Below are 21,095 nucleotides of genomic sequence, written 5' to 3' on the forward strand. Positions count from 1 at the left end.
AACCCAAATCGGTATGGGACCACCGTTGAGGTACCACCTTACTGATAAAAAATGGAAAATTGGGTTCACCCGGTCTAAAGTTATGCGTTAACAGATATAAGAAATAAAAATTTTCCGACGAAATGATAACCTCCTCCTTTTTTGAAGCCCCGCAGCCAAGGCCGTATTTGAAGTAGAGGTTAGGCGTTCCGTCTTGTTGAAGCAATAAACGCCTATTTATTTTCTCGTAGTTCGTTGGCTATAATAGTAACGATAACCAAAACATTAATATAACTACAATAACACGGTGCTAAAAAATCAGGAAATACACCCGAAACAAAACTTAGTGTAGGTTGTAGGGTCGAGATCAAAATTAAAATAGTACATGAACCCTCCCTTTTTGTATAAAAGAACGTTATTTTCGTACTTGATCCACTTATCTATGTATAACAGCTCGACTATTCTGGTTTCTTAAATTAGACTTGTTTTGAAAAGCAGATTTATTGACCTTTAAAATAATGTGTAACAGTATATTGTTGGTCTTAGTTTGTTGGGGTTTCATCGGTTAAAACTTGAAAACTCCATATTATATTACTTGTTTTTCAAATTTGACCATCACTAATTTAAAAAATTTCTACGAAAGTTGCCAAATATGTATTTGTCTAAAAGTAAATTTATTTTCAAACAAATTGATACTTTTCTAAATGAAATTGGATAAAAATCGGCGAAATTAAGAAATCTAAGTATAGATACGACCTTTTTTTAAAAGCCTGGCTAGGGAATTCATCAATATTTATTCAAAATTGGTATATGCAATGGCTCCTTAGCGATAAATTTTTTTTCGTAAAATTTATTGAAAATGGGCGTGGCACCGCCCACTTATGTAAAGCATATATCGCACACCTAGATGTAAAGTGCGATCAACCCAAAAAATTTAAATTGGGCCAATATTTTTTGCATAAATCAATTCATAGCACTTACATCCAATTAATGGAAATATATTTTCTTCATGATTATATACATTAACTAAAAAACTACTGTTATACCTGTTTTTGTATTAATTGCGTTGAATCTGTACGATCCACAAGAAGTTAAATTTCTCTCTATGAATTTTACTTTAGATCTAGGTGTGCGATATGGGTGTTTCCGTCTACCGTGAAAAAAGAAAATTAAAGTCATATATCTAACGCATTCATGGGCCAATTTGTCTGCATTTAGACATCTAATAACCAGGCTTTAACGAACCCCGTTCGTCGTAAAAATAATAAATGAGCAAGTAAACACCGCATCTGATATATTATTCGAACCACTCAGGCTACTATACGCAAAACAGGACACAAACCCTGCGACGACCATAAACAATGAAACGCAAGTCCAAACTACAGAAATAAAAAGAAAGAAAATACTGATTTTTACCTACCTGCGAATCTATGCAACAATTATTCAAGAAGAGGTGAGCAGCTGATTTCTACCTTAAGATGTATACACAGAACAAAAACTACTGGTTGATTGAAAGAATATAATCCACTGAGACGTACCTAACTAAGAACCAACGACGATTTAGCACGGCTATAAATAGTGACGGACAAACAGAAACTATTCAGAACGAAAACTGACACTGAAGATGGCACAACGCCGAAATCGGTTTGTCTCCAATCCAAATTTGACAAGGGATGACGGAAAATCGAACCACATTAGATCACACTCCTACGATGTCGGAAACACCAACAACGAAAATGAGAATTTTTAGTTTATTTGAATTTCTTATTTGCCACTACAACCGTTTGTCGGTTTGGGCCGAGATCAAAAAGCTTCTTCAACTGCCTCTCCTGCGAATTCACGCCAGTTGATCACCTCGAGTGCATACGGGTCCTTCTGCACTTGGCCCTTCCATTTTGTACGTGAACGCCCTTGCTTTCGTTGTCCGCCCATTGGTGCCGTTATGTAGGACGTTTTCACTGAAGCATCGTCATCCATGCGTACAAAATGGACAGGTCAGCGCAATCGCTGTATTTTAATGCGCCTAACTATATCCATGTCGTTAAAATGCCTAATGAGCCCAAAGTAGCACCTGTTGGCAAAAGTTACTCTTGCGTCCCGTTCGGGCCCTCTGGGAAACGTGAGCAACCCATGTGCGAGATGCGGTAACCAATCCGAATGGAGCAGAAAGAGAAGGGGCTTCGGTGAGGCCACTACGATTTATTTGGTTTAGCTGTTCACTGAGGCCTGCAGCCATGAGGCGTCTGTCTTGGAGCAAGCGGCTCGCTGGTTAAGAAACCACTCCTCCCAGCAATCGGTTGTGCACTGGGCTTGGAATCCGCCACGTATACATAGAGTCCAATAAAAAGACTAAAAAGTCTCGGAGTATATTTTTTTATGTATATACAGTTTTTATTTTATTTTATTTAAATTTTTTAAATTGTATTTTGTACTATTTTATTTAAATTTTATTTATTTTTTATTATCTATCAATTTTTAAATTTTATTTTATTTCTTTTAACTTTATTTATTTTGGTTTTATTTGATGTTTATTTATTTTTCTGAATTTTTTTATTTAATTTAATAATTTTCTTATTTAATTACATTAAATATTATTATTTTTTAACCGGCTTCAAAAAAGGAGGAGGCTATCAATTCGTCGGAATATTTATATTATTATTTTATGTATGTTAGCACATAACTTTGGACCACGTGAACCGATTTTGATAATTCTTTCCCCATGGGAAAGGGGTTCCTTAAGGATGACCCATGGGTTTGAATCCAATCATTGGACTTTGAAAAAATTAAAATTTGAAGTCGGTTGGTTTTTGCTTAAAAATTACTTGTTTAATATTATTTATTTTATTTTATTGCACTTTATTTTATTACCGCTTTATTTGATTTTTTTTGTTTGTTTAATTAAATTAAATTTTTTCTTTTTAGTTTTATATTGTTTTGTTTTGTTCTACTTTATTTTATTTTATTTGATTTTTTAGTAGTTTATTGATACATTTTGTGAATATGTATTTGTATTTGCGTGCACACAACCATTCCCATTTTAGTAAATATTCCCCCCCTAACATTTTAAAACTATATGGGGTATTCACAACAGTATCGTATTGTTGTATGTCGTAAACTTTAGAAGCTTAAATAAATGTTTTTGAGGACTTGAAACAACAACCAATTATTTTTTAACACTGTGAAAATTCTTAATATGACTTTTATGGTACCTTGCTAACACGCCTTAATACTTATATTTGTAGCCATTTAAAATTTTGTTAATACCTCAAGTGTATAAGTATTCAACGTCTACATCAAGGTCACCGGCCTACGTGTCTATGCACTTGTACGATTTGTATGAAAATTGCCTACGAATTTACCACCCTTAAAACACTTTTCACCATACCACGCCCAGCTAAGAGTTAACCCTCCCTTCCGAAGCGAGAAGCTGTGTTTTCTGGATGTTGTTGTGCTCTCCGATTTTAAAGATGCCATAAGTAATATTGCCATAGAGATGCCTTCTTTTCCTGGAAAATACAAAAAAAAGCAGTCAATTGAAATTTGCCCAAATGTATTTTTTTGGATCCTCATCCTTCCGAAAATGGATGAATACAGACGGCAACACCCGCAAAAATACTAATGCCAACTCCCATGTATATACATATGTACGTATGTACATCATCAGGGTGGTCCAAAAATGCATGTGCAAAGAGTAAAGTCCGAATTTTAACGCTCTCACCCGATCGCAAAATATTGATTTCCAATAATTCTATACCATTTATACGAATAATTGTTTTTTCACCAAATGTATAAAATACATGGAAAATTTAGAGCGCGTTAAACTTTGCGCTTGCTTAAGGATTTCTGCCAACGCTGTCCTTGTCAGCCGTAATAGTTTTTGATTAAAAAAAAAGGTATCTTTTTTCGGTATAGTACAATCCTAGGGGGTGAGAGCATTACAATACGGAATTTACCTTTTTTGACCATCCTAATTATGTATGTGTATATGATTAGGTACCGAATATTTCCTGAATTTTGTGTGGTTATACCAATTCTCAGTGGGCTATTTTGGGATTGCGAAACGAGAAGCTAATAACACTCAGCAGAGACATACCAAAGTATGAAATAATGGACATATTTCTTCCCGTTATTTGAAGTCATAACATTTACAACCAAAATATTAGGAGGAACGGGGTTTATGGTCGATGACTGTAGAAGCTATACTTCGCCATTAAGAAAGCTTTGCAAAACTTTCAAGCCAAGTTCAATTTCTGAAGGATCTCTAAAGGTATATGCAGTCTAGCATAATTATGCGAAATGTGAAATCTAAACCTAACCTTATCTAAATTCGACAAGTTTATTCTAGGGTTTCGATATCGACAGAAAAAAGTCGATATTTTCGATGTCCATATATCAGATTAAAAAAATGAATTTATCGACCACAAACATCGATAAGTATCGATGTTCTGGATATTTTGAAAGAAATCTAGAAAATACTAAATATAAGGTGCGTTCAGCACCAAAATGCGAAATATCTCTCACAAGAAAAACTGATGGAATGCAAAAAAACAGTTTTAATGCAAGTTTAGAAATGTCAACTGTTTGTGTACAAAATTATTTATTCAGGCAGGCGCCAAAATTCTTACACACCAAATTGTATTTATTTCTTAAAATATTTCGTTGTTTTGTTAAGATTAGCTTCTATTCTGCTAAACATATTTGCTATAATTTGCTTCAGCTCTCTCACTTGTTGATTGCGAATGCAAGACTGCTCTTCATTTGACAGTAATCGTAAATTTGCCAGAAAAAAACTTCGGACTAATAAATCTTACAAATTCTAACTGTGAGTGAGCATGTTTTACTCTCACGAAAGTGCTGGAACACTTTTTGCACTAAATCCTGCAAAACCTTTAAATCTTACTCTTAAATGCATCATAGTGCAAAATTTAAATAAATTTGACCAGACCTCATACTTTTCATCTACTCTTGCTCGATTAGTGTCTTTGCTTGGCACTTTGTACAATGCAACCAGCTCCTGCAACTGTTGCAAATGGCTTACTATCTACTACAATATAGCTAGAAATAGCATTTGTAATTTTATTGCACTTTATGCCTCCACAAATACCTGTCATAGTGACAAAAATATCGTTAACGTGAAGTTGACAACTAGATAAATTTCTGACCATAAATTCAATTAGACTCTATTTGTGTATAAGGTATACAATTTAAATATTTTATTTGAAAATTAGCTTTGAAAAGTAATCCTTGCACTTTAATTGCTCATTCGGTGTTAAAAACATCGATGCATCGATATTTAAGAGATGGAAACATCGATTAAATCATCTGTAGTTTTGTTTTTTAAACGGTAAAAATCTACGAGATCCCACTGTTTTCAGGTGTAAATAAAGAATACAATTATGCTCAGCTTGATAACAAATAACCGATTTTTTAACAAAGGTGATTTTTAAATTACTGTACCGTTTATTGGGGGGAGCCATGAGGGGCTGGTTTGTTGTCATTGTTGCTTTTGTAACATCATAAATTTACATATTCATTGACTTTGCTCTTGTTGCTGTTATAGTAGTTGTTGTTGTTGGTAACGTCGTTTTTAAGGTCGACGTGTGGGATACTCATATCTATGAACAAACACACACCTATACAAAAACCAAAAAAAAAACAACAAAACCCGACGTAGTCTTTCGACTCTTTCCGCATGGAGCTACCTAAAGGCGGCCGGCATCATGCATGACCAGGGATGCCAAATCTTTTAAGGCTAATTCCCCCAAATTCCTCAAAAATTCCTCTATTTTCAATGGTATTACCCCAAAATAACTTTTACTATTTAAGGCACTTCATTCCCTTTATTTATAAAAAAAACAAGAAATATTAATTATAATAAGAAAAAGAGGGCTCTCCCGTTTAATAATGTACTTTACTAATAGTTCCGAGCAGATTTCGTAAAGCATATCTATCATATACATATGTATGTATGTTTATCGGTCATAGACGGATTATTCCTTAGAATTATATATTTCTTGATGAAATTTTTGTAATTGATTGCTTTTTTTAAATTAATTTTGGGAAAATTTTCCATATCGCACATTGCCTTCAGAAGAGGCACAACTCGATTTTTATGCATAAGTAATTCGTAGTAATTTTCTCAAATTAATGCGAATATTTTTTTCTTCATGATTATGTTTTCTAAGCAGTTACAGCTCAACCTAATTTTACCGGCGTGAGTTTTTTCTACGCCCGCACGCAAGTTTTTCACATTTGATAAACCGAAATCAACTTGCGTGCCTTTATTTGTCAGAGTTGTTTTTTGTCCAATTTACAGAAGGTTCTTGAATAAAATTTAAATTTTTATATATTGGAATTTGAGTTAGCGGCGTGTGTTATGGTTGGTCCCATACAAGTTGTAGGTGCATGAAAAATGTTTGACAGTAAATTGCCGGCGTGCGTGCATATTAGGTTGGCCTGTAATATTTCCGGATCTGATTTTGAGTTGTGCTCAAAACTTTTCCAGACGTTGGCTTGGCGCCGAAAACGAAGTAAGAAATGATAGTGTCAAATATAAAGGGTCAAGTGAAAAGTGTCGCTATGCACGGTTGCAATTTTTTTAATATTCTCACGGTTGCATGAGGCAATTACGTTGTGTTTTAAATCCGTAGCACCGTAATAAGAGATTATTATTAAAAGTTGTATTTTATTCTGTTCCGAATAGGAATGTTCCAATAAAAATCGTTTGTATATTAAATCCCCCAAAATTTCCGATTCCCCCGAGAAATTTAAAGTCCACCAAAATCGCGCAATTCTCCCCCGGTTGGCATCGCTGCGCATGACTCGCTCTCCTACACTCTCATTTTGCCGCTCGCTGCATTTGTTGAAGTCGCGATGACGACGAAAATTGGTTGGCAGTCGGTTATGTTTTCACAGTCATTCGCGCGTTGGCTCATTCAATATCTTATTCTGGTTGAGTGCGGTTGCAATTAACGCAAAACCATCCAACATAATATCTGACTACAATACTGCCAAAGTAAAAAAAGCAAAGAATAAACTAATTAGTACGTAAACCAAGCAAATAATATTGGTAATAGTTATTTACCAAAAAAAAAAAAAACGAAAACCGTAAAAACTTCTAATAAACTGAAAAAATAAAAAGTGCGTTTTCGAAACAAAAATTATAAAATCAAAATAAAATAATTACACGCTTCTGCTTTGTCAAACGCAATAGATCGTACTTCGTGTAGCTTGTATAAAATTGTCGTAAATAATTAGCAAAGCAACAGTGGAAAATAGCAAAAAAAAAGATTAACAAAAAAAGTCGGCTAATATTGACCGAACAAGCGACTGACAACTGTGTACACATCAAATGCGTACGTGCAGACGTCGCCTAACACAAAGTCAACAGCCAACGGCGAAAAGCAATAGCAGCAGCAACAAGAACACTTAAACAAATAGCAACTCCAAAGATCACGTAGCTTCTCACATTGTACATAGCTTTGCGCCACTGTTAGAGGGTGACTTCCGCTGCTCCCACCTCGAGCGTCACTGCCTTCGGTGTGCGTGCGCGCGTGCATCAGCGCCATTGAGTGCAAAAAAGGGGGTGTGTCTGACAGACACTAACATTTAGTGCCTGCCTTCTCAAGGACAAGAAAATTGTGCGTGTGAAAGGGCCATTTGCAAAAAAAACTAACAAATAAGAAGGGAAGAAGAAAAACTGTAAACTGTAAAAATAGCGTGAAAATACCGTAAACCATAAAAGAGGCATACAAATACATTTATTTTGGCAAAAAGTGTGAATCAGCAAGCAAACAAAAAAAAGCTGTATTTCCAGAAAACTAACCATTTCACTTGCAAGTGTGCTGTGGCCGAACAAAAAGTTCACAATAGTCAAACTTTTCGTTTTTCTTTACCAAAACTGTGATTTCATTCATTTCATTGCGCGTTCGGCATCAGCTGCTCAGTGCGTAAATATTTCTCTTCATCTCCTCTCCATCATCATCATCGTCGTGGTCAACGCCATCGTGGAGCCGTAGTATTTTTCGGTTGTGATTCACCACCGCTTGTAACCTACATATTTACTGTGATTTTTAATTGACTGCCTCTCCGCTTTGTTTTTACGCGCTTCTCAATGAAAGCCGAAATTTTTAACTGCAACAACAACCAGCACTGCAGCTATTTAAGTAGGAAATTCAAAAGCAAAAGTTTAAACAAACCATTGCCGTTGAATAAGAAAACGCCGAAAATGATTGCTTCGCAAATAACCGATTACGATAGTTTCTTTAAGCGGCCGGCGCAGCCGTCAAATGCGGAGCAGTTTTTTCGCGACGATTTGGAGAATAGGTAATTAATTGTTTTTATTTAATGCAAAAAGAGAGTTGAATATGTATAAGACAAGTAATTTTTAATCAAAAAACATAACCGACTTCAATTCGAATTATAAAAAATTAGGAGTAGCTCTTATTTCTTCATTTTTCAATGAACGCATCTAAAGAAACTTAATATGGGACCACCCTTGAGTTTCCAACTTTTCGATAAAAAAAGAATTATCGGAATCGGTTGACGAGGTCAAAGTTATACGGTAACATACATACAAAATAAATATTCCGGCGAATTGTTAACCTCCTCCTTTTTTTGAAGTCGGTTAAAAATAGAGACGTTTGTATATACATTAGGGTGCCTCACAAAAAAAAAGTTCCGAGTTTCCCACCGGAATTATAAAATTTTCAGCAAAATATTTCGACCCTCAAGTTCCTCTGAAGCCAAGTTTTTATTTTTAATATTCTAAGATACGGTTACTCTTTTCGATTCGTAGGAAAACGCTAAACTTGTACGTGATATACATATGTATATTAGGGAGATCTTTAAAAAATCAAATGAACGATTTTTTCAGTCTCACCCGCTCAATCGTTAATAACACGGTGAAAGATATCACATATAAATTTTGGTCCCGTTTGGAGACGCTTAAGGCGTGTCGCACAGAGGGCATATTTGAGATTCGTCTATGGAGACACACGCTACACGCCTTAACTATCTCCAATCGGGGACCATATGTGATATTTTGGACTATAGTAGCATTGACTTTGGGGTTGAGGTTTAGGAAATCTGATTTAAAAGTTTCAAAGGACCACCCTTATGTACACACCTAGATGTAAACACGTTTTGAACCCAAAAATGGGAATTTTAACTCTATCAAAAAAAAAAATTTGTTTACGTAAAGTTAGGTAAAGATAGATTAGCCGCATATACTCATTTAGATGCTTCTTTAAATAATCCTGATTTTCAACTGGAGTCTCCGGTTTCTCCAGCGTGTGAGATATTCGCACAGGATGTCCTGAATAGATTACCCCTCTTTCTCGTCTCTACAGATTCTATAGCCATATGACCAGTTGTCCAGTATCCCGTTAGTATTCCGCTGCGAAGCGAAACATTCGATTTCGGCAGCCTTAACCGTGCCCAGCTAACTCCTCAACTCGCCAGAGAAGGAATTTCATGCTTTTAGTAATGCTTAAACTAATCCAATCTCAGATTGCATTCTCGCGCACTCGGCTGCTTCGTCCTTTCCCACCATTGTGTTTCGGTCCTAATAAATGACTATATGGTGCCGAAGAGAATTTAGGGATCTTGGAAATTTTATACATGCACATCGATTTAGTCCTCGGCCGCTCAATGCCTTGCTTGCAGTCCACAACGAAGGCGAGTTTTAGTGGAGCTTTATAGGTCGATAATACTGATTATTATTGCCAATTGCGGATACATATCTCAGCCAATAATACATCACAGCAGTGACGTTGGAGGACGATGTAGAGAGACAGAGGTGGCGCATTCAGCAGTACCGCTCCTCTCCTTCATCTCCATTACTCGTTGCTATCGTGACGTCATCCCCCCGGAGGAAAGCGCAATCTTGTTTTCTATCATTCTTGGGAGGAGGATATAGAGAGACATTTATCGTTCTTAGTGTGGGAGCATTTATATGGATATCTGTCAAAAATAGTTTTTGTTGGTATTTGTAAAGATCCCGGTCTCGTCATCGCTATAACGATATCAAGTTCCCACTGACTTCTGTTAGGAAATTGAATTTAGAAGTTGTGGTCAAAGTCAAACTCTGCTCTGAACAGAAGCATGGCCGGCGCCAGTTATTGTCAGCCTGTTAGACGCTCTAAGTCTAAGACCTTACGACTCCCATCTGTCCACCTAGCCAGCCGGCTAAGTATAGTTTGTAGTACTATTTCACTGACGGTCGAAATTATCTTCCCTTGGCTAAGTTCCATGGCAGAGGAGATAGAAACTCGCTCGCTGGAAAGTATTAACGTCGTGTAGTCGTTTTCCTTACTTCAATGATTCCCACGGAGCCATTAATGTTTGCCCTATTCAACGTATGAGGTGTTAACATTTTTTTACAGTGCTATCATAATTTTAATTTGCAAAAAAGATTTATTTACTAATGAATACTATTTAAATACTTTAGCATGCGTCAGATCTTTGATTTATAAATATTCTTGGTTAGTGTAAAATATTACAAATGTCACATTTGCCACCTTTGGCACAGCTAATTACTTTTGTATGAAAAGTTCTTGCGACAAAAGTGCGACACTGCCATATTAGTTATATGAGCTGGAAATCAGCGCGAAATCCGGAGTTGCGATAGGTCGTTGGCATTTCGCCAAAAATGCCACTTTGCGACATTTCATGAATCGCCTATTATCAGTTGTTAATGTAGCAATTATGTGCATTTTTTGCAAGCGGTGCAGTTTGTTTTGTAGTTTTTTGTTTTCCTTCTGGTCTTACAATGCGTGTAATCATAATTCAGCAGTGAAATATTTGCCTACTATACAAAAATTTTCAGAAAAAAAATATAAAACCATTTGGGTTGAGTTTCATATTACGACTTATGCCGTCACCTACAATAATAAAGGCTAAATTTATATGTATGTAGGTACATGTGTATGTAGTTAAGGGGTGCATAGGAATGTGCAAAACGGTATGCAATTCATTTGTCAACAAAAACACATTTTTTACAGTTGGCGTTAATCATGATAAATATGTACATAATAAATCATGATAAAAATTGTAGATAATTTGTGTTTGTACATTAGGGCGGAGTAATTTAGTTTCGAAAAATTTTCTGATATATTCGAATTCTACTTTCGATTCTAATCGAAAATGGTAAACAAACTGTATACCAAAAATGACGTGTGGCCCTCCCAAAAAAAATCAGTGTGTTATAATTTTTTCTGGACGAAATTAATTTTTCATTTACAAGGACAAAATTTTAATTTTTCTTCATAAAATATACTGCTTTTTCTTTTCAAAATTTTTTATATAGTTGCCTCGCCATTTTATCGCAGAATTAATGAATCGTAGAATTTGAATTTGCTTTACACTTTCTTCGAAAATTTTGCTCCGAACAATTAACTCCGCCCTAATGTACATACATACATACGTATGTGCCCTAGACCATACCGAAAAAAGGTTTGCTGTATGGGTCGCCTTTTTACATTTTTCGTTATATCTTCGGCATTTACAGTCGGATCTTCAAGTATTACATATATATCGATAGGTGCGTTTTTTTGTAAGCGAGCGACAAAGAACGCTCAACTCGGGTAAAATTTTCTTATATCAGAATATAAATTTTGTATACTCAAAAAGTAAATTAAGTGTTTTTTATTTATTAAAGAAATAATTTATTTTTATTTTTTCAAACATTATTTATTTTTTTCCAAACATTTTCCTTAAAGTGAAGAAAACGCAGATCAAAACCCAACGAACCGTCAGTTACAGTCTACCGCAGAAGCAGATTTTGGTGAACCCATGAACTTTGTTTATGTATTATATACATTTTCTGTTGCAGAGACGGTTGCGTCTCTTTACTGGATTCGGGGAATTACCGAATTTTGTTCATTGCCGATATTTTTTTATATTTGGCCATGATAGCTCCGGTTATAATTGACAAATACCGAAGTTTTTGTTCATTGTAAGCGGAGTCCATTTATAATCGAGTCTGGTTTGACCGAGTTTTTTTTTGCATATGTTTGAACGGGGGCTTGACAAATAGGTACATAATAACAGAGTTTCCATGTTAAGCGAGTCCATTATGAATGGATTACACTGTATAAGGAAAAAAATTTCCCACTCCACTTTCCCAATAACGATTCAAATTTACAACTTAACAACACTACCCTTCAGGTCGCGTTTTTTTCGACCGACCTGGTTGAACTCGCATAAATAGCCGAGTTTGTGTTGTTGCTTTGCATGTATTTCGTCATTTAAGCGAGTGTTCTTTTGTAGCTCGGTTGAAAAAGAATGCACCTGATGTTTTTGTCGCGCGGAGCCTTTTTTTTGTTCCAAAGTTTACTGATCTCAAATATCTCGTATTAGTATTTACCCACCAGGGCCCTATTGTAGTTTAGCAAATTATCGAAGTTGCGCAAACTTATGTGTTTTACCAATTTGGTATTGATAAGTAAAAAATCACTCAAAGTCATTATTGATATGCGTTGAAATGCTAAGCGAAAAGATATTCGCGGATAACTGATATGTTATGTGAATTATCAAAATTTTCTTAGCATTTTGTTGCACCAAAAACCGTCTCTCCAAAAATCATTAAACTTTTGCTAGGGAAATATTTTGATTATTCGAATGCAGGCGGCGACAAAAATGTAAAATTTCCATGCAAACATACCCTAGGCGGTACGGTCTAAAGAGTTAAAGCAAGATTCGCCCATCCTCTGCAACCTCTTTGTTCGTTCAACCTTTTGACATTGACGAAAATTCTTCAATTGAGAAAAATGTCTCAGCCTTGGTGTCAAATATGACTTTCCAATTTTTCTCAAACATACAGTATTCTTTTGAGATGATTAATTTCTTTGTTTCTTTTGGGGCGTCTAACTCTTTACTTTTTTGCGTCGTTTGAGAATACCTTACTTCTGGTTTGGGAATACATCTAATGTAGCACACTTGCAGGTGCATTATTCGCTAAGAATTGAAAAACTTTGTTTAGCTATGAAGGGCCATATTGGCGATAAACAGCTGTCAAATAGAAAAGTGAAGTATCAAGGTTTTTTCAAATGAATGCGGCCTCGTTATTCCGCATTCAACACTTTCCCGATGCAAATATTTGTTGCACAAGCAGGGCTGCCAGGTTGGCTCAAACCGTGCCATTTTTGGCCCTATTTTACTTCCAAAAGCGCTTAATTTTTCAATTTAGCAGAGATTGCCAAAATAACACTTTTGAAAAATTGTAATATTTCAATACATTTTTGTAAAATCCCTTGCTGTACTTCTTTTTCTCAATTAAAATTTTCCAATTTTTAAAGAGTATACAAGTGTTTATCTTATTTTGGCATTGGACTTTTGTTTTAGGAATATGGTTCTAATTTTAATGCTAAATTAATAAAATGGCACCTTTTTTGCCACTTTTATTTTTCTGTTTGGCACATTTTGGCACTTTTTTATCCTCAATTTGGCACTTCATAGGTAGGGATAGTTGGCAGCCCTGCAAACAATGGCCACGTTGTTAAAAAAATACACGATTTACGGCAAATTGGCAGTCACACGCCTAGGCTTTTATTATTACATTTGGGAGCTTATTGAAAACTTTAAACCCGTCTCCTGAAATAACTCGCTTTGTGAGTTGTGACAGTCTTTTAATAAATGAGAAATATGTACATATCATACATATGGATATTTACATTAGGATGCATCACCAAAAAATCGGGGTTTCCACCGGAATTATACAATTTTATCTTATTTTAAGACTTGCGCCAAAATATTTCGAAAAATATTAAGATTTTTGTGAGCTTAATTAGATTGCAGACTTTTTAAGCTTAAACTCCTCTATCGTATGATGTGATTTTTTGCGAAAAAAAATATTTTTAAAAACTAATTTTTTGTATAACAAAACATCGGCCCAGCTCGAGTAAATCTTAATATTTTTTTGAAATATTTTAACTGAAGTCTTAAAGTATAATACACTTTATAGTTTCGATGGAAAAACAGAACCCAATTGTTTTTCTATGGTGAGTGATGCACCCTAATGCACCTACATATATAGATATGTACACTCTTAATTATTTGGTTGGTATCCCAAATTTATGGTATTACTTACCATTCGGCTAACCTGAACTGGTTTTAAACAGAAAAATTTGTTCACAAATACAGCTTTGATTTCGTTGAACACAATGGCCATTGTACCGGCTTATTTGTGTTGTACCGGCTTTATTATATGTATGTATGTCTGTTTTCTTTGTGTATACATACCAGGAATCATTCGAATATTTGCATTCGCATTCGTTATGCGAATGATTCGCATCACTTTACACATTCGCATTCGACGTTCGCATTTACATCAAAGGATACGAATGTTTTGCGAATGTGTAAATGGACAGAGTGCCCACTCTAATATTTTTGAAATGGCTCTAAGTCTGTCTAACCAGGATGCGGACAATAACCGGCTTTTAGCTTCCGGCTTGAAGAATATATAATATGGCCCTTTTGAACTTTGACTACTAGATTAAAACACTGCATATGCTAAGAATTCGTTCAATGTTCTAATAGTTTACACAACTTTTAAGTAATAAAAACGATGACTTAAGTTGATTTTAGCTTTTTTTATGTTATTCCTGACATTCGCATTCGTACATTCGCATTCGTACATTCGCGAATGTGAAATACATATCCAGACCGAATTCACGGGCTGTGCGTTTTTTGGGTTTTGGTTTTGGTGTTCACGTACCACCTACTTGACAACTCGTTGCGAATTTCTCACACATCGTTAACGAAAACTCGTAAGCTTGAGTTTAGTAAAAGTTAATGACCATGATGCATCTGAAATGAGTAGGCAAGCCATGCTGACAGCTAATTAATGGGAAAATGAGTTATGCGAAATGAACTTGGCATTTTTGAGGTTTTTCTTTATTCATTGAATGTACAGACGTTAGGGTAGTTCAAACAAGGTAAAGGCGGGGTTTTAATGTTGTCACCCCCTAGGATTGTTATGTTGTGTAGACGTCGATCAAAGCGCACAAAGTTTGCCATGTATTTTATATGGGAAAACACGATTTTTCGTAGAAATCGTATATAATATCTATATTTATCAATCGGCAAACTATGTTTCTCTTCAGGAGACTCCAGAGAATAACACTGAATTGTATTTTAACCATTTTTTAATATTTTTATATTTATGGGCCTCCTAAAACACCTCAAAATGCAATGGGGAAGTATAAAAACAGATTTTATCAAAACATGGTTAAATAAAGAATAAGATATTATCTTTTGAAGACTTTTGAAAAGAAACAGAGTTTGCCGATTGAAGAAATATTGATTTTTAAGGATTCCATTATATTTCTACAAAAAATTTTGTTTTCCCATGTAAAATACATAATTTTTCGATATAGAACAATCCTAGAGGATGTGAGCATTAACATTCCGGCATTACTAAAGATAACTTGGCAAGCAAATAGCTTCATATTTTCTTAATTTATAATCGTTTTTCTTTTTTCCTTTTTAGCGAGCGCCGCTACGACGAATTATGTCGAAATATCATCAACGACATGAATCAGTATGGCTTGTCGGTGGTCGATGATTTTCTGGGCGTCGAGAAAGGTCTGCAAATATTGAACGAAGTTCATCGCATGTATTCAGCTGGCGTTTTCAAAGTAAGCAATGTATGAAAATAAAATGTAAAACTTGAAAAAAATTAACTCCTTATTTCATTTTTTCGCCACTTTTTAGGACGGACAGTTGGTGAATAATTTGCGCGAGGAAGAGCTGCGCACGATACGTGGCGATAAGATAACGTGGGTTAAGGGCGTTGAGCCAGGCTGTGCAAATGTTGGATATTTGATAAATCAGGTAAGGCATATTAATACATCATACATTCGTAAGTCAATTTTATTCATTACAAGCGTTTATTAATTTTATTTATTTTTGTTTGCTTTTTTGCAGATTGACGCGGTCATTTGTAGGGCGAATACAATGAAAAACAATGGTCAATTGGGAAACTATAATATTAAAGAGAGAACAAAGGTGCGTTCGATTGTCAGGCGAATGTGTAAAATCGATATAGATATGCTAAAATATCTGCACTTGCGCACTGGCATGCAAAAAAATTGCATTTGCCCTTTTTAAATAGCCTAATAATAGGGTTTGTTTTTCATTCTTGCAGGCTATGGTGGCTTGCTACCCGGGATCCGGCTCGCATTATGTGGTGCATGTCGATAATCCAAATAAAGATGGTCGTGTGATAACGGCTATTTACTACTTGAATGTCAATTGGGATACGGAACGCAGTGGTGGCGTTTTGAGGTATGTTTTGAAATTTTATGCAAGTTATTATATGTAGATGAAAGACAACCGATGAGTATGTTCTCCATAGCGAAGGTTAGCCAGATAGCCCACGAGGCCTAAGCCATATTTTTGTGTTTTTTTTTACACTTAGCAATGATTTCGAATGGTTTCATACAACCACTAAAATCATTCGTCGTAGCATTTTTTTTACTCCTATTAGGAATTCACGGAATCAGCTTCTTCAGGCTTTAAAAGACTTTGACCACGAAATCTTTTTTTTTTGAAGTGCGGAAACAAAAGGAAGTCACTGGATGCCAAGTCGGAACTGTACGGCGGATAACTTGTAAACTTCATGTTTTTGCCCGTAAAGTAGAAGTGTTAAAGAATAATACGATTCTCTTCTGTCTTTTCATTGAATTCCGTTTTGAAAACGCCATACATGGGTTACGGAATTAAGAAAAATATAGACATACCAAAATACTTAGAATGAAGATAAAATCGGTATTTCAGAATAGTCTTTTGAGTTTTTGAGAATATGACGGGACATGACTGAAAAATTTGCTGCGTGGGTCATCTACGACAGCCTCCATAAGACGGCGCACAAATTTTGTGCGGTATTTGTGGTTGGGCGGAGGCTCTGATTGCTTTGCCTGTCTACAGGTTCACCACCATCAGTGCAGGAATTGTCACAATTTTATTTTGGCGACTTTAATGCCAGGCGGGCAAAGGTCTAACCCAGGAAAGTTCAACCTTCATTGCAAATAAAGAGAGGAACATCGAACATTAGGCAGCAATCAATTGATCTCGATACCGCGTACGTTCCTGCAGCGACGAAGATAAAAATCTGGCAAAAGACGTCCAGATTAAATAGACCTTGCACGATTTCATGGTACGCGCAATTGTTTCGCTACGAAGCTTTAACAACTCTAAATAGGCTGAGGGGAACATACATTTTGTTCATTTCGAAAATAATTTCTATAGTTTATTTATTTTTGTAAATTTTATTTGACTTCAAAAAACAATTAACTTCCCAAAACGATTGCTTACCTTACACTCCCACCATCTCTTATTTCAGAATTTTCCCAGAGCACGGTAATTCAGTTGCTGATATCGAGCCGAAATTCGATCGGCTGATCTTTTTCTGGTCCGACAGACGGAATCCTCACGAAGTACAACCCTCACATCGCACCCGCTACGCCATCACCGTTTGGTATTTCGATGCGAACGAGCGCGAAGCAGCACTGAATCGTATCAAAAATAATAAAAACAATACCAAAGCAACTATAAATACAACAGCAACAAATGCAAATTCAGCGGCGCGGCCTTTGGCGCCTACGAATATGCACGACAACACAAATTCACAAACCCATACAACAAATACCTCGGCGCCGATAATAACGACACAAGCGACACAGGCGTCGACACAAGCTACTACTGCAATAGCAACAACGACGCCAACTTCAAAACCCGCCAATATGAAAACGCTTACGAATGCGAATTTAAATGCGATTATAAGCAGCGATAGTAAGTGTGCGATTGTAAACAATACAATGGTAAATATTGACCAGCACACAACCCACAGTAGCAATAATAAAACAATTGTTAATACGAATACGAATTTATGCAACAGTGCTGCGCTAGCGAATTCGAGTGAAATTTGCACATAACATCATAATCCGCTTATGTTGTTGGTGTTATAAAAGTTTTGTGGGCTGGGACGTATGAGTAGTGTGTGACTGCTGTGCTGTAGGTAGCAGAATGTGCTGTTGATTGTCGACAAATATGTATGCACTTTTTGTTGATGGGTCGCAAAATGTATATGAAAACAGTTTTTGTTTTTCAAAACTGCAAGGAAGCAGAAAAAACAAGCCCGACAGCTTAACCTGCCGTGTCGTTCAAACAGCAATCAAAATTGTGTTTTGCTTTTTAAAGCAATTCTTGAAACATTTAATTATGTTGACTGTTGTAAATGTAAAGTCAAAGAAATTCGGTATTTTAGATCAGCAAATCAAAACGGAAATTTACATAGGAACATACTTACGTACATATATAAATGCTTAAAGTTTGTAAAGCTAAAAGTATTATCCACCAATTCAATGTAAATACGGTTCATTAGATCTAGGCTGGATAGCTTAATACATACAACTAAAGGAGTACGCGAAAGGTCCAAATGTGAAAAAGAAAAGAAATGTCTACAGTAAATGTATAGTTTTGTATATGAATAATTACGAAAATATGCAAAAAGCTCTATAAAATAAAGGGTTGCTGATGAGCATGTACTCTTCAGTATGAGTAATAAACACAATCAAACACACATCTTTATTATTATACATATATCAATGTACATATTAAATATACTTCGTTGTCCTTGAATAGCTACATTTTACGAGCCAAGCTTGGATATAAACCTCGTTTTTTGAAGAAAAAAAAATACGTATTCAAGTGAGGTGGAGTGGATATATGTATTCAGCAGCTATTTTATATACTAAATAGTTTTGCTTATGAACTGTGTGTATGAATATAGCCTAAATATTAAATTAGCCAAGCTAAATTTATCTCAGTTTTCCACAAATAAAACCATGCCACCTGTAGCTGAAGAATTGTTCTGCTGAAAAGTTAATTGAATTACAAATTCGCATATTACAATGGTTTTGTTAAAGCACTTCAAAAAACGAGCGGCAAGAGTTTGCACAATTTTGCTGAATTTTGAGTTAAATTTCTTTAGCTTCCGCTTGGCGCTTAAAGCTCGGAACACTTTGACGACTGCAACTTCACGACGTAACGACAGCGACATCATTTTGTCGACAAATGTCGCCTTGAAGCCAGCTTCTTAAACATTTTGAAGACCTCAGCGACATAGCAAATAGCTGATTTTAAAGTTTGACATTTTGGTATATTTATTTCACAAATTGTGTATTTTTATTTAAGTAAATAAGAAAAACATGAACAATCAAGAATATGTGATTAATTTTGCGACAATTTAATTTTGCAGCACTATATCTACTCATTGTCGCCGGCAAAATTAGAAATAGATTTAATTTGGCGACGTCGACAATTGCAGTCCTGCAGCCAAGATGTCGTGCTGTCGTCAAAATAATTGTGTCCGTAAGAACGTGTGTATTTAAAATTTGACAGATGCTGCTTGTCGCTTGCTGTCGTCAAAGTGTTCCGAGCTTAAAGCAATTCATTTTTATTCGACTGTGTATTAACACAAATTTTTCTGATAAACTAATTTAATCGTGTTATGTTATTAATTTATATTTTAATTACACCCAGACAAACACCTCACTTGTACATACTTATGTACTTACAAAAGTATATATCTACAACACATAAAATTATTATGCACTACTTATGCGCGTTATAAGTGTATACATATGTGCACATACAAAAATTGGCAACAAGAAACTCTTATGCAATAATTAAAATAATTAAGTGAATGAAATATGTACACTAGCAAACCTAAATCCATACATACATACATACATATGTATGTAAATATGTACCCTGACGGAAAATGAAGTGAGTTTCAAAACTCAGCATGTGTAAAGTGTAATATTGTAGTCAACTAATTTTTAGTTATTTTAAAAGAAATGCAGCGAGGGAAAGTTTTGATTCCATATTCTATTTTGTTTGTTTTGTTCGGTAACTTCGTTTCATTTAAGTTGTTGAATTGAAATTACACGAAAAATAATTGAAAACAGGATAATTGACTGCTTCCTATGACATCGCCAAGTTAAATAAATCTGTTTGTTGCAAGAAATTGTAATTAGTTGTTATTGAAACTGACAACTAATCTCATTTCCTGTAGGGTATGTACGTATGTATATAAGTATATGTGAATTACTTTAATATTTAGAGAGTGCTGCATAAGAGAAAGTCAGTTTAAACGTGGAAGAGTTTAATTTTCAATACACATACTTATGTACATATGCATATGTGATTATTTGTTGTTAAGAAAGCCCACGTACATATACATAAAAACATAGACCTGTGCATACTTGCACATACATATAGTCTTCTAAACTTAGTTACCTTGTATTATATATAATTTAATACTTATGATGAGTACATACTCACATATATACGTACATATATGAAAGCCTGTAAAAAGCGAAGAAGTTCTTTAAAAAAAGTTTGTAAAAAAAAAACAAAAAATGCTAAGATATAAATAAACAAGTAAATACATAATTTATTATTCAAATCAAAAAGCAAGTCATCATTATTTTCTGGACGCATACAATTTGGCAAGTAACGTGATACTGTGGAGTAATTTAACTCTCCGCAATCAACTATCCTATCACTAACTTAACCCGCTGCTAGTAATTCAAGTCTTCTGTTAGTAAATATGTATTACCTGGGCTATCACAGAATTCATCGTAGCTTCGATTTTCGTGAAATCTACGAAAGTGCTATCACAAAATCCGAATGGCTACGAACGGAAAACAAAATTCGTAGAGAGCCTTCATTGAATCCGTTCGTGACGAAGATTCGTACAGATACTCTACGACGGGTTTACGCTGTCGGAGCAAAATTTAAAATCACTGAATTTTAAAAATAATTGAAAAAAGCGGCATTATTGTTAACAATCAATATCTATACTAATTATATAAAGAGAAGCCCCTTTTTTTTTGTAACAGGTAATCTCGCGAACGGCTGGTCCGATTTTCATGAAATTTTGTATACAAATAGCTTTCGGTAACCACCATGTTTTAGGCTAAAGAAATTTTACTTTTTTCGGGTAGGTGGACCAGGGACCGGTCTATTCGAAAAAATCTTATTATAGTCCGATTTTCTTAAAATTTAGTACGTAAGTAGCTTATTAGCATATATTAGCATATATGACC

At 35.1% G+C, this 21,095-nt stretch overlaps 1 protein-coding gene across 1 annotated transcript in view; it reads left to right on the forward strand.

The window, feature by feature from the left end:
• The window catches only part of LOC118750953, a 73,519-nt gene extending 54,966 nt beyond the window's left edge, over positions 1–18,553 (forward strand). The window contains exons 3-7 of the mRNA XM_036485706.1: positions 15,470–15,617; positions 15,694–15,813; positions 15,907–15,987; positions 16,127–16,266; positions 17,324–18,553. Of these exons, the coding sequence (XP_036341599.1) occupies positions 15,470–15,617; positions 15,694–15,813; positions 15,907–15,987; positions 16,127–16,266; positions 17,324–17,915 (1,081 nt within the window). The 3' untranslated portion in view covers positions 17,916–18,553. The remainder of the gene's footprint in view (positions 1–15,469; positions 15,618–15,693; positions 15,814–15,906; positions 15,988–16,126; positions 16,267–17,323) is intronic.
• Positions 18,554–21,095: the final 2,542 nt, after the last annotated feature.

Source organism: Rhagoletis pomonella, unplaced genomic scaffold, assembly GCF_013731165.1.
Source record: "Rhagoletis pomonella isolate Grant_MI unplaced genomic scaffold, Rhpom_1.0 Rhpom_scaffold_00471, whole genome shotgun sequence".
NCBI lineage: Eukaryota > Metazoa > Arthropoda > Insecta > Diptera > Tephritidae > Rhagoletis > Rhagoletis pomonella.